A 14,285-nucleotide genomic window follows, 5' to 3' on the forward strand; every position below is an offset into this window, starting at 1 on the left:
CAGGATCCGGGTACCGGAGGAGGAGTTCCAGAGCATGGTCGTGCTGTCACTCCCTTTGGGGGAGGGTTCATTCCGTGGAACTCCATTGCCATTGGTCCGGAACCCCGCAGTAACCAGGGGAACTGCAAACAGTGTAGAGGCCGCTTCCGGTTCGAGCACCCGGAACCGCCGCCTCTAGGGATGGACGGTGAGTGTCCGCGGGCCCCCCCGGGAGGTCGGGCAGTTACTCTCCCATCCCTCCTGAGGGCTCCCCCGACCCGGGCAGAGCCCTAGGCCACAGACCCCTGGACCACCACTGCCTGACCCAAGGTGGTCTCCGTCTGAGGGAAAGGGAGCCTTAGTGGTCCGGGATGGGAAGAGGAGGCTGGGGGGAGTGGTCAGTGATTTGGTCACTATGCTGCTTGTGGTTGTGTTGGAACCCCGTACTGGCCAGGGCATCAGAGTAAAGGTTGTCGACTGAAAAATTATTCACAACCTAAAAGTTGAGAGTTATGTTTCATTTGGTGGGAGTTTTTATAACTTCAACCCCGCTAGGCAGCATCTCAAGTAATCCTGAGAGAACTGCTCAGAGGAGGCAAGTTGGGGGAGCCCGGATATATAGGAGTTTTGCAACAAAGGGCAGGTAGTGTGAACGTCAAAAGATTATTGTTAATTAAAGAAAACCAGATATCCCAAGTTAAGGAATTTAGCGCTTTTCTGTGTATGGGAAGATGCAAGAGTCTGAACGTCGAAAGATTATTGTTAATTAAAGAAAACCAGATATCCCAAGTTAAGGCATTTAGCGCTTTTCTGTGTATGGGAAGATGCAAGAGTCTGGGCTGTCTGAAATCATTCCTTTGATATGCACCTCAGCTATTTGGGTTCAGTATTTAGGGAGTGGCTGCAGTCTGATGGCTGCTAAATGGCAGGTATTCTTTTTCTTCCTGAGTTCCCTCAGGGCTCACCGGCTCCTGTTCGAGGGCAGCAATTGCTGATGACTGTGACATCCTTTGTTTACTGACACGGCAGGAAATATTCCGTTTGTCAGGGTTTAGGGTGGGAAAGACAAATAGAGGTGGGGGGTGGGGTTCTTGTGTGTCCTGGGGCATGGAACTGTGGAATACGGGAGGGAGTTGGTATGGAAGTAAGCATTATCATGGGGAATGCAGTCTTCAGCTACTGGGAGATGGGACTTGGTAAGGGGGATGCGGGGGAGACTCTCTTTCTGTGCTTTGATGTTAATGATACTGTTCAGTGCCCGGAACTCTAAATGTTGTTGTCAAGCAGCTCAATAAACTTCATAACAGTCTTTTGAGGTCAGTGTTATCCCATTTTACAAATGAGGACACTGAGGCTCAGAGAAGTGAAGTATCTTTTGCCCCAAATCAGAGTCATCAAGTGGCAGAGTGAGTAAGGAACCCGGACACTGTCTCTGGAGCTGAATTAGGGAGTTTGAGATTTGAAAGGGATTTTAGAAGCCCTTCATTCCAGAAGTTGCAAATGGAGATATTTGCAGGGGCAAGTCTGGTGGGATGGATTGGGCTGTGATTAAAAGTCACTTTGTTTTCTGATTAAAAGTCAATTTCTTTTCTGAAAGGGAAGCTTCTCACTCAGCTCCAACCAGTTAGTTTCCTGGAGTGCTTCTCAAAATGCCACAATGGCCAATCAGTCTGAAGGCCAGATGCAGCCTGTGGGCCATCATTTAGGGATCCCCATAAGAATCAGAGAATTCTATGATTCTAAAAATAGGCTACCCTGATATCTCATTTTATAAATGGGAAGAGTCGGCCAGAATCCACATAATTTTTCTCATTATACCGCTGTCCCTAACTTCTGGGAAATGTTGTTCCTTTGTGATATCTGCTTAACACAGTGTGGAAAAAAAACTTTAATTGAACAATCTGTTATGTGCTTAAAAGACATCTTTGCCCTTTGTACTTCAGAGGTAGTATAAAATGGCATTCACCAGTTTGCCCAGTGGAAAGGTCAATGTAATGTTGCTGTAGAACAACAGTACTCAGATCTTTCTGGTCTCAGGATGCCTTTATGCTCTTAGCTCAAGAGAGCTTTGTGTGTGTTATATCTATGATATTTACCATATCAGAAATTAAAGCCAGGAAAATCTTAAGACATTTGTCATTTATCAACTCATTTAAAAGCAATAATAAATGCATTACTTCTGAACATAAATAATACTTTTTATTGAAAAGTGGCTATATTTCCCACCAGAAAGGTTAATAGGAAGCATGATATTGTTTTAGAGTTTCTTAAATCTCTTTAATATCTGGTTTAATAGGAAATAGCTAGACTCGTTTCTGCTTCAGCAACCAAACTGTTGTGTTATTTTGGCTGATATATTTGAAGAAAATGGGGCCTCACACAGACTTTTTTTTTGGAACAGGGAGTATTTTAATTGTCTTTTCAGATAGCTGTAAACATTCTTCTTTGACAGTATTCCGAAACTTAGCAAGTGGTAATTTCTCAAAGGTTAGTCACAATGTGGCATCTGAAACCATATTGGTGAACTTTTGTTTGTACTCTGTTACATTAAAGCCCATTGGTCTATCTCGCCCTTTGATTGCGTAGTTTACCCATGTATGATTCCGTAACATTAGGCATTTGTCAATTGGAAAGTTCACTGAGTTATGCAGATCTTCTAAATGTTGACATTGGAAATACAACATTAAATGGCATGTCATTACACAATATCAAAAAATCACATTCCTTAGTATCCCTTTTTTTAAAAAAAAGAGTTTAAGTATTGGGAAGCTATTAAACTCAAAGTACTGGAAACAAGTTTCCTACTTGTTTTCACTTGAAAGCTTGAATTTTATCACTGGCAACAAATACCATCAGTTGTTTTCTTGAAGTGACATGCTTACTTTTGTATTTAAGAAAATGTCTGCCAGATACTCAAGTCTGAATAACTATAGTTTGTCTACTAGTTGTTCATTCAAGTAAACATGACATTTGATACAATATGTGGCTACTTCAGCTGGCAACTTAAACACACAAGTGTTTTGTAGGATCAACTGTTGTACTTTGGCTTATAGCCGAAGTGCTTTATATGTACTTTGCATTTTTTCACACAGAATATTTAAAAGATGTGTTCTCATGGGTTCAGGTTTAATAAAATTAATTTTTATTTAATTTTCATCAGGACATTCTTAAGTGAAAATGTTTTTTTGTTTGTTTTATCGTCAGCACGTGGCACTAAAGAGTATAATGACTACTGATACAGTTTGGTGCCGCTGCCTTGTAGCCACTCAAGCTATCAGCAGTTTTACCTACTGTTGCTTTTGCATCATCAGTGCAAATACCAACACAATGAAAAAGTCTTAGAATTATGATGAAGATAATACTTGTCCTTGGGAACCCCTCTTCCTCCCAGGATCTGTGGAACACACTTTGAGAAACATTGCTGTAGACCATTTTCAAGAAGTCTGTTCAGTCAGTTCTGTTATCATCTCAGTGCTCCTGAGCATTATGGCCCAGTGGAGGAATTTGTACATTTTTAGATTGGTTACAAAAAGGAAAAATTTGTTCTAAGAAAGTGTTTGCCCTAAGATTAGATTTAGCATTCAAAGGATCCCTTTTTCCTTTGCAATTTTTAAAACTTTGATCTCTGCACAATTTTCCAGGCATATATCTATTGGGTAAAGTGAGGCATACCGTGATGAATTTTGATTCTAGCCAACTAGATAGATAAGCCAAGTCCAGCCTTGTTAGAAAGATGTTTACTTCCTAAACCCACAAAAGCTTAAATGTCTGCTAAGTATCCCCAGACTGGATTGTAGTTTGGTTTATTCCTCCTGTCCTAGTCAGCATAGCTTTTCACAACATTTTTTCTGGCCCGTTGGGTTTGACTTGGCGGGTTCTATCTGGCTCTGCGATGCGGCGTGGTGTAATATTCATAGGTTTTGCAGACCAAATAGCCCTGGATTTGAATCCCAGGGGTGTACTCTGACCTCTTTGAGACTCAGTTTTCCTGTCAATAAAGTGGAGATGATGATGAAGCTTACCTTGTTTTGTGTGCCCATCCGTTGGTGAATCTGTTATTGTGAATTCAATGAGACTATGCATGAATGCACTTAACACCAAGTCTGGCGTATAAAAAGCGCACCTATGTGGTAGCTGATGCTGTCATTGCCTGCCAGTGTGCAGACTTCTTCCGCATTGCTGACAGAAGAGGAAGGAGGGAATATGGTGAAGCTCTCTAACAAATCATAATCTTTGCAATTAGCTCACTCCTTGTTTAAAAGAAAACCCAGTGTTTGACATGGTTTATTTACATGAAAGTAAATTGGCAATGTGTGAGTCTCCTGCCTATGTAAATGTTCACCTTTATGTCAAAGTCGAATTTCCCCCATTGCTTTTAAAATATGAGATGGCCGAGAAAAAAAAAATTCTACTCAGCTTTCCAGGAACATAATAATTAGACAAAAGTTCAGCACATGGAGATAATTAGAAAGGATTTTAAAGCTAGGCATTTGCTTTGGTTCCCCCAGAGCAAGTACTCAATGTCTCCCCTGTTTATACTGTTCATTTGCCTAGCAGACTTTCTCAAAGAATTAATAATGCCAAGATGAAATTTAGCCTAGCTTGTCTAAATAATCCCAAACTGCAAAATGGGTGACGGTTGAATTAGTTAGGTTTTGCTGAAAGTCCAGTCACCGTGTCTGATCATTTCTGTTCTTGTGTGGTGTTTACCTGGGCTCCTGGTGATTTGTCTGTTTCTCTTCCTACTCAAAATAAACCAAGCAAAAAAAAGAACAAAATAAAACATAGAAAGCATTCAGCAGGCAAAATAAACATGTGGTCCATGTAGTCTTTGTGTCGGTTCTTCCTCCTTTGCTTCCATCCTTTTATCTGATTGATTTCTTTTCCCTTGCTGTTCCTCAGCATTCATTCCATCCTGTCTTTAGCTCACAGGAACTTGGCACACTCTGTTTTGCTTATTTTTCTTGGGGGCATTCCTTCAGTTACCACATTCAGCTCCTTCTGGGCACTGGGATCCAGAAATATCAAGATGAATTAGATTGAATTCAGGTGAAGTGTAGATGGGAGTTTACTGTAGTCTTCTCCAAATTTTCTTTAAAGTTGATTTTTCAAAAGCATGTAAGTTAAAATTTTTTAACCCTAAAAAATAGAAATGTAGCAAATTTAAAAATGAAGTCTTCATATCAGAGGTTGCACACTGAGAGTCTTGGGCTGAGTCAGCTCACGGGCATATTTATTTGGCCCATATGGTTTTTAATTTTTTGAATTAGTTGTCAACATTGAAAAATTGGGAGATTTCTCATAAATCTCTGATTATGGTGTTTTCTTTAAAATATCAGTAAAGTCGATTTATCAATCTCAATAAAAAGCAATAAAGTTAACACTGAATTGAAATTCTGCATGGCAAGAGTTCCCTCGGCTGGAGCTAAGTGGAGACTGCCCCCTAGAAGGGAGATGCCCTTTCCAATCCATCACAGCCTCTACCTGGCTGGCTTCCCTCATTGCCTCTGGTACCTGCCTGGGCCCCTGTAGGCTTTTTTTTTTTTAATATTTATCTATCTATCTATCTATCTATCTGGCTGTGCCGGGTTTGGTTGCAGCATGCAGGATCTTCGTTGTTGCATGCGGGGATCTTCAGTTGTGGCATGCGAACTCTTAGTTGTGGCCTGTAGGATCTAGTGCCCTGATCAGGAACTGAACCCAGGCCCTCTGTGTTGGGAGCATAGAGTCTTAGCCACTGGACCACCAGGGAAGTCCCCTCTGAAGGCATTTGAAGTTACAGTCCTGCTCTAGTATTAACTGGGACAATTTTGAAAACCTCTACATACTTCATTGTGTGCCATACTGTGCTTTACTTGTTCTTTTAGTTTTAATCTGGGAAAAAAAAAAAGTGTGGGGGGGATATATTCTCTTCACTGAAGAACTTCATAGTCGAGTGAGAAAGCCAGACATAAACAGCTAACTATAGTCCAACATGGGGGTCCCCGAGATAACATTTGTAAAGGTCTTCCCCATACCCAAAGCACTCTGGTCCACTGCTGGCTTTTGTAAATAAAGTTTTATTGGAACACAGCCACACCTATTTGCATACAAATGCACACCAACACTCTATGGCAGTTTTCATATTTCAGTGGCAGAGCTGACTCATTGTGACAGGGAACAGATGGCCCCCAAAGCCAAAAATATTTACTGTCTGGCCCTTCACAGGAGAAGTTTGCCAACTTCTGCTGTAGAAGACCCGGTTTGGTCCTTCAGACAGCTCAATATGATGCTGTAATTGTGCTCATTTTACACCACACAGCTAGTTGGTGGCAGAAGCAGGACTCAGCTGAATAAAGTCTACACTCTAGTGTGTCATCAAAGACCCAGCCCAGCCCTGTCCCTGCCAGTGTGTGGCTAGGTTCTCACACCTGGGGAGTGAGTCTGCAGGTGAGGCTTGCCCGTTAGGCTGGTTTAAAAGACACTGTCCTCTACTACCTTCTCGGCTCCCTCCTGGATCTGACCCTGTGGCTGCTCCTCTGTCCACGTAGGAGGGGCTTATGAGGAGCAACATGGTTGGTTGGAAGGAGGAGCTTGGAGCTGTTCACAGAGCACTTCATGTAGGAATAAGAAAGTATCCGTTGGGGCTTCCCTGGTGGCGCAGTGATTGAGAGTCCGCCTGCCTTATGCTGGGTTTGTGGGTTCGTGCCCCGGTCCGGGAAGATCCCACATGCCGCGGAGCGGCTGGGCCTGTGAGCCATGGCCGCTGAGCCTGTGCGTCTGGAGCCTGCGCGTCTAGAGCCTGTGCTCCGCAACGGGAGAGGCCACAACAGTGAGAGGCCCGCGTACCGCAAGCATCCGTTAATACCACTGGACTGACTACTGGTGACCCATGGGTTTTTTGTGTTTTTTTAAAGATTTTTTTCATGTGGACTATTTTTAAAGGGACTATTTTTAAAGGGACTATTTTTAAAGTCTTTATTGAATTTGTTACAATATTGCTTCTCTTTCAGGTTTTGGTTTTTTGGCCGCTAGGCATGTGGGATCTTAGCTCCCCAACCAGGGATGGAACCTCACCCCTGCATTGGGAGGCAAAGTCTTAACCACTGGACCACCAGGGAAGTCCACCCCATGGGGTTTTGAACAGCCTGACCCTTGTAACCTTAACAACTGCCCTGTGGACATAGCACCTTTAATCGGAGAATTTCCCTGGGGAAGCAGTCCCCCTCCTTTCCCCTAGCCCTCTGTTGGTCTCCCTCTTCATCTTTAGACACTCACCCACCCACTCTCATGCCCAGAGGTTTTATACTGGGCTGAACTGGGTCCACAGATGTGTTTTCCCACATTTAAAAATAATAATTTCCCATAAAAACCTGGACGTTTCAGTCTCTTGATGAAAGGGAGCTTTAGCCCTGGGGCTGTGTAGACCTGCCTTCCTACACAGCCCCAGTGGCCACCCCCTTGACCTTGGGCATGTGATAACAGTTTGAGTCAGTCTTCTGGCTGGTGGTGCCAGTCATTAAGTGTCTGCTTCTTGCATTGAGAATACTGGCCTGACCCTACAGGCATCTGTGACTTCAGCCCCTAGCCAAGCCACCTCAGAAAGCTGGCCGTCTCTTGAGCACCCCGTATCCTTGCCCACCTCCCTGCCTTGCCTTTGCTGTGCTCCCTGCCAACCGTGCCCTTCTTTCATGTCACTTTCACACTGTAGATTACAGTGAGTAACCTCACCTGCAGTCTTAATTCCTCCCACGCGGTGCAATCCTGTGGCCTCTCAGGCATGGTGCTGTATCACAGGTACTGGGCTCCACGCCTTTCTCCTTCTCTGTGGGCAGAGACCCATTCTTGTTCCTTTGCATACCCAACACTTGGCCCAAGGACTGGCACAGGGAGATGCCCATGAGTGTTTGCTGGGTTGACATTGTAACCAGGAAAGAGATGAATCCATTTGTTCCTTAGTGAATTGTTGGCTGGTCTCCATTAAGCAGAGAAAAAGCCCTTGTAGACAAGCCTCCAGGCCAAGTTCCAGAGACCTCAGCTGGTTTCCCTTTCTCCGGTGGACAAGTATGGTTCCTCCAGACTCTGTCCTTTGCAGCAATTCAATGCAGTCCTAATAATATACTCTAGCCTAGCTACCTTTACTATACCCCAGAGCCTCTAGTTTTATTTTGTTCTTCCTCAGCTTTTCAGTTGGCATTCTTATGCTCCCCCATTCCCTATCCCAGTAAAGCCACTGTCACTCCTACCTCCCGACTCATTTTGGAGTCCGATGCTATTATACCTTGACCACCCTTAGCTGATGGATTCTCCAGACACAGCCCCTGACTTATGTCCTTAGGGGATAGGAAAGTTACAGGTGAATGCAGCACCTGGCAGGAAGTTGGAATATCACAGATGTCTAGTCACCAACCACAGGTCCCCTGCACGGACTACAACACTTTTCTAAACTCTAAGTGAACTTGCAATGCATTGTGTGTGTGTGTTTCCACTCCAGAGGGTCCCAAACTAATTAGATACATTGTATGAACCGACATAAAATCACAGAAGGTTAGAGCTGGAAGGGACTTGACAGATCTAGTCCAGGATCCCATTTGGGGAATGCTGATATATCTCAGAACACTGAGGATCCTGTAGAGAGGTCATAAGTTTAGAAGCCTGCAGGGACCAGGCAGGTAATATAATGGCGGCAGTGGCCAGGGTTCATTTCATTATGCTGATTTGCATGGGGCTTTTTCAACACCTAAATACACTTTGCATATCTGGGAATTTCCTAAAGAAATATGTTGTCTACTAATTTTTTTTAATTAATTAATTTATTTTTGGCTGTGTTGGATCTTCGTTGTTCGGTGCAGGCTTTCTCTAGTTGCGGCGAGCCGGGGCTACTCTTCATTGCGTTGCGCGGGCTTCTCATTGTGGTGGCTTCTCTTGTTGCACAGCACAGGCTCTAGGGCGCATGGGCTTCAGTAGTTGCAGCATGCAGGCTCAGTAGTGATGGTGCACGGGCTTAGTTGCTCCGTGGCATGTGGGGTCTTCCCGGACCAGGGATCGAACCCGTGTCCCCTGCATTGGCAGGCGGATTCTTAACCACTGTGCCACCAGGGAAGTCCCTCTACTAATTTCTTGAAGCACGTGTCTTCCTCCATCTCTCTGTCATCTATACAATAGAGATAATAAATGTATTCACCTCCTAGGGTTGTTGTGAGAATTAAATACATTGGTAGCTGCCAAGCCCTTAGATCAGGGGTTGGCACATGAGAAGTACACGTGTTAAGTACTTTTGATAATGATGTTGATTCACTCTTGCTGGAGACGTGGACACATGAACCTTCACTTGCATCTTTACTGTAGGGAAAAACCTCAGACCTGCCGATAACGGCAACTTGGACTTGACCTCTGTGATAGGGAGGCAACCGGGGAACGGGGAGGGATGGGAGGGCACCATGCCATCTGGTGGGCATTGCCCTCAGCTCCTGACAATGGCTGCCAGACAGGAACGCAGGTCCTGTGTTGACAGATTTTTCAGTTTTTCAAAAGAATCCAGAACTCAGGATTTTTAAATGTGACATCATCTCCCAAGCTTTAAATGTTGGCTGGGAGGAAAAAAAAAATCTTTCTTAACAGTTTGGAGACCAGACAAATGTATGTGGGCTGGGTTCAGCCAGCGAGTGACTTTGGATATAGTCTGATCACTGTCGTTTATCAGATGTGGAGGCCGAGGCACGGGTTGTAGTTAAGAGCCCCCGATGGGCAGCCCAAGAGCAGGTGAACAAGGCTCAGATCGCTTTCAGTCCGGCACCCCTACCCATACCACAAAGCCTTTCTCGTAATGAGCCTGCACAGCAGAAGTTCTGTCTCCTGCCTCCACTGGGATGGAGATTTCATTTTAAGCCTGCAGAGTGGAACTATGAAAACCAGGGCCAAGAATTTAGACTCTCCTCTCCCTCTCTTCATGTTGATGCTCACCTGAGCCTTCCTCATCCTGGAAAGGAGTGGAAGGAGCCGAGCTCATGGAGTTAGTCAAAAGGGCTTCGAGGGGCTTCCCTGGTGGCGCAGTGGTTGAGAGTCCGCCTGCCGATGCAGGGGATGCGGGTTCATGCCCCGGTTCGGGGAGATCCCACATGCCGCGGAGCGGCTGGGCCCGTGAGCCATGGCCGCTGAGCCTGCGCGTCCGGAGCCTGTGCTCCGCAACGGGAGAGGCCACAACAGTGAGAGGCCCGCGTACCGCAAAAGAAAAAAAAAAAAAAAAGGGCTTCGATTTCTGGGGACTCCTCTTCCCAGCCACGTGATCCCGGCTGGGAGAGGGGCGTTAGTTACTTCATCTCAGTACCTAGACTCTTAAATTGTAAAACGGAGATTAATAGAGTGTAACTGGGAAGAGCTAAATCGGACTCCATGTTGATGTTTCTTTGACTTTAACCTTTGCTATTCATTGCTTTTGTTATAATCATACACAATGGCCTGACTCACGGAACTCTGCCCCTCTGCCTGAATGTTGAACTAAAGCGCCTTTGTTCAGCTCACAGGGAGACAATCTGACCCTGCCCACCTGTGAATGGCTGAAATTAACACGTCCCCTCACCAAAGCTGGCCATTCCAGGAGATGTTTTGCAAGACTGATGGCCCTTTTTACTTTACTTCTTCACCACCTCTCCCTCTCTATTATGCCTTTTTACTTTACTTCCCTCTCTGATTCTATAAAAGAAACTGGCATCCAGACCCCATACGATGGTTATTTTGAGACATTAGTCTGTCATTTTCTTGGTCTGCTGGCTTTCCTTATAAAGTCATACCCCTTGCCTCAACACCTCGTGTCCAACTTATTGGCCTGTTGTGCGGCGAGCAGAGCGAGCTTGGACTCGGTAACGGTAGGATTTTCCCATAGGTCTGCTCTGAGAACCAAGTGAATTCATCTATCTAAAGCCCTTAGAATGGTGCCCAGCACTTAATAGGCTCTCAGTAACAATTAACTATCAGAGGAACAAATGCATCTTTTTCCTTAGGGTTCCGGGGCTCTCATGAACCAGTCTCATGTTTTCCAAGATTGTTTGGCTGATCATTTTTTGGAGGGGGATGAAAATACTCAAAAGATACTTGAATTTGGATATACACACACATACACATATTTCCACAAATGCGGTCAGTGTCCTCACTTGTGTTCTATGGGGAGCTGGGATGTGGGAGGAGAGGGCTGGGTGGGGTTTGGAGTGGGAGTGCGTTTGGGAGCTTGTATGATGGATACAGAGGTAGATCAAAGTCCATTTTAGCCTGGGAAGCGTGTCATCATGTAGACCACTGATTAGATTACAGATGTGTGGCATTTACTTATCTTCACTCTTTCAAATGAAAAAAATCAATATTCTCCAATTATCTCCAATGGTGTATTTTTTTTTAACTTAATTTCTTTTTGGCTCTGTTGGGTCTTCGTTGCTGTGCGCTCCAATGGTGTATTAAACTTACTTTGTCATATTTCATTTCACCATCCCAGAAAGAGCAGGGGGAAAGGGTCAGGAAAGCACATTGCAAGAGAAGATGAAGTCTTTACAGCAGTTCATAATCATGCCTCCTGCCCTTCCAGCATTGTCCATTCAGAAATTTGGTCATTCACTCATTCATCAATTTCAGAAATGTCTACACACGCCTACTCCATTTCAGGCACCGTTCCAGGTGTGGGAAATTCAGTGATAAAAAATCCAGACAAGCAGCCTGTGATTTCACAAAGCTGATATCTAGTGAGGCAGGCAGACTACATCAGCAAATAAAGATCAGATAAGTGCTACGCAGAAGATTAAAGTAGGGAGGATTGGGGGCTAGCCCACTCTGAGCAAGTGGGTCCCTTTAAGCTGAGATCTGATTGATGAGAAGGAGCCAGCATGAGAAGACCTAGGGGGATGAGGACAAAGGCTCAGAGGCAGGAATGGATCCTGAGTCCAAGGAGCAGAAGAAAGACTGGGGGCTGCAGAGGTGTGAATGTGAGGGAGGGAAAAGGGAAATGTACAAAGTGAAATACACCAGAGGATGGTCAGGCAGGCAGGTGTCATCACTTGGACTTACGGCCTTATTTTTCGATGGCTGCAGTGGGAAAAGCCAGCAATAGTGGAGGGTGGAGACCTACCAGGTGGCTATTGGAAAGATGACAGGGCACACAAAGGGGTGACAGAGAGGAAGGAGCAGATTCAGGATATGTTTGGGCAGCAGAGTTCAGCGGAACTCCCTCATATCCACAAACAGCTGTTTCTGCGGAAGGAAACTGCTAACTGCTAAGTACCTACTATGTGCAGGGCAGTGTTCTAAGTGTTTCACATGTACTATCTTAACCCTAAAAATGGAATTGGAACTCTTAGGATTCCCAAACAGGTAATTAGTGGCTGAGCGAGACAGGCTGACCCAGAGCCTAGCCTCTCAGCCACCGCACAGCATCGTCCCCAGGCTCTCATCTGATTAGGAAGCTGGCTGAAGAATGCACGGCTAAGCATTTCTAAACCAAGCAAATGCGCGGAACGGTGTGCAGGTTATAAATAACCATTTCTAGCTGCCAGCTGCTGTTTAGGTTTGGAAAGGAAAAGAGAGTCTTAGCGTGACTTGTTTATCTCAGGTAATTTGGCAGTAAACTGGGCCCTGGGAATTTGAGTTGTACAGAAAATGCAAAGGAAGAGTGACAGGGATATTGTTTCGGGCTTTCAGAAGACAGGATGTAACTTAAAGGCCCAGAAACAGCCTGGAGGTGCACATGGAGTATTTGAAGAGAAAAATGTGTCTCAGAGCCAGTGTTTGTTTACTTGGCTCCCAAACAGTCATGCTTTTTGTCTAATAGCTTCTGTTCTAATGATGATATTTCCTTAAAGAGGTCTCCCTTCCCCCTCCCCAAAAAGGGTCCATGGCATTGAGTTAAGGAAATAACGGGAGGAGTGGGAGATTTTCCCATCTTCTGCCTAATTGTCTTCTAGGTTGGAAACTAGAGGCCTCTTTTGTTGGGCCTGTCCAGAGCTCTAAAAAAATTTTAATTACTTGTCAACATTTAAAGATTAGAAGCTTTCTCATACAACTGGACTTCTCTGGAAAAATCTCACCCAACAAAACTGAGCCCACGTTCCTGCCTGGAAACCTGCAGCTGGAGACAGTGCTTCCTTTTTAGGCTGGGCAGGTGCTTGCCAGACTGCCCTGTCCCCACCCTGCCACACGTGTCTCTGCAGAGGCTGTAGGTTCAGGAGGCTGGGATGGGGCTGAAGGTGGGTGTGGAGTGGGTAGAAAGGCCAGTGGGGCTGGCGCTCTGGCATTCCTGGAGGTGAAGAAGGTGTGCAGGCAGGCGGGCCACAGGATGTAGTGAACACGGGATTAGCAGCTAGCTGATGGCTTCTTAACCCCAGTTCTTTCTCTTCATTGCTCTGTGACCTTGGGCAAGTTACTCTGCTCCTCTGAGCCTCTCGGCTTTGTTGTTGCATATGCTAGTGAGGGAATCCCAAGAACTATCACCTGGGGAGGAACCTGACCATGCCCGGTAAACACTAGGAAACCACGAGTTCCAGACAAGCCATCTGGACAGGTCTCAATCTTCCTTTCCTTTTTTTTCTTTTTCTCTTTTTCCTTTCTCATCTTGTCTAGACGTTTCATAAAAAAAAAACTTAGCCCTCAAGTAAACGAGCAGGTCACCACCAGCCTACTGGCTTAGCTCAGAAACTGTTGTTTCAATGTCCAGAAACTATATTTTGTCATCATTTCATTGTTAACTCTCACACATTACAGACTGATCTCTTAGAAGAAGGCAGCTTGTCCTCCGAAAATACTGTGTCCTTTCGAGCATGCTTCGGGTCCCGAGGTCCATGGCGGCTACCTTGTCTTCCTCCGCAGACCACACCCTTGGACCTTAGGTGGGAGCGTCCACAGCGTTTCTCACTATATTTTAAAAAAATCTGAACTAGCCCTTTTGGACATTTAATGTTTGTTTTTTTTTTGCGGTACACGGGCCTCTCACTGCCGCGGCCTCTCCCGTTGCAGGGCACAGGCTCCGGACACGCAGGCCCAGTGGCCACGGCTCAGGGGCCCAACCGCTCCGCGCGGCATGTGGGATCTTCCCGGACCGGGGCACGAACCCATGTCCCCTACATCAGCAGGCGGACTCTCAACCACTGCGCCACCAGGGAAGCCCCACATTTAATGTTTTAAGTTTATTTTAGTTTCTTGAGTAGGAAGAAGTTCCAACTAAATCATTCAAAAATAAAAACAATATAAAAAGTTTACATTGAGAAGTCGCTCTTGGGCATGTGCCTTCCAGGTGGTTCTTTGTACAAACAGAACCAATACGAGCATATATTCTTTTCTTTATATATAAG

General features: G+C 45.2%; 1 protein-coding gene across 5 annotated transcripts in view; it reads left to right on the forward strand.

The window, feature by feature from the left end:
- The first annotated feature begins 132 nt into the window (after positions 1 to 132).
- Positions 133 to 14,285, forward strand: part of KATNIP (katanin interacting protein) — a 194,319-nt gene continuing 180,166 nt past the window's right edge. For 4 of the 5 annotated variants that reach the window (XM_060124302.1, XM_060124303.1, XM_060124304.1 and 1 more), the window contains exon 1: positions 133 to 187. In XM_060124302.1, the coding sequence (XP_059980285.1) occupies positions 181 to 187 (7 nt within the window). In that variant the 5' untranslated portion in view covers positions 133 to 180. The remainder of the gene's footprint in view (positions 188 to 14,285) is intronic. The other variant, XM_060124305.1, reaches the window with a different exon arrangement.

Source organism: Lagenorhynchus albirostris, chromosome 15, assembly GCF_949774975.1.
Source record: "Lagenorhynchus albirostris chromosome 15, mLagAlb1.1, whole genome shotgun sequence".
Classification (NCBI taxonomy): domain Eukaryota; kingdom Metazoa; phylum Chordata; class Mammalia; order Artiodactyla; family Delphinidae; genus Lagenorhynchus; species Lagenorhynchus albirostris.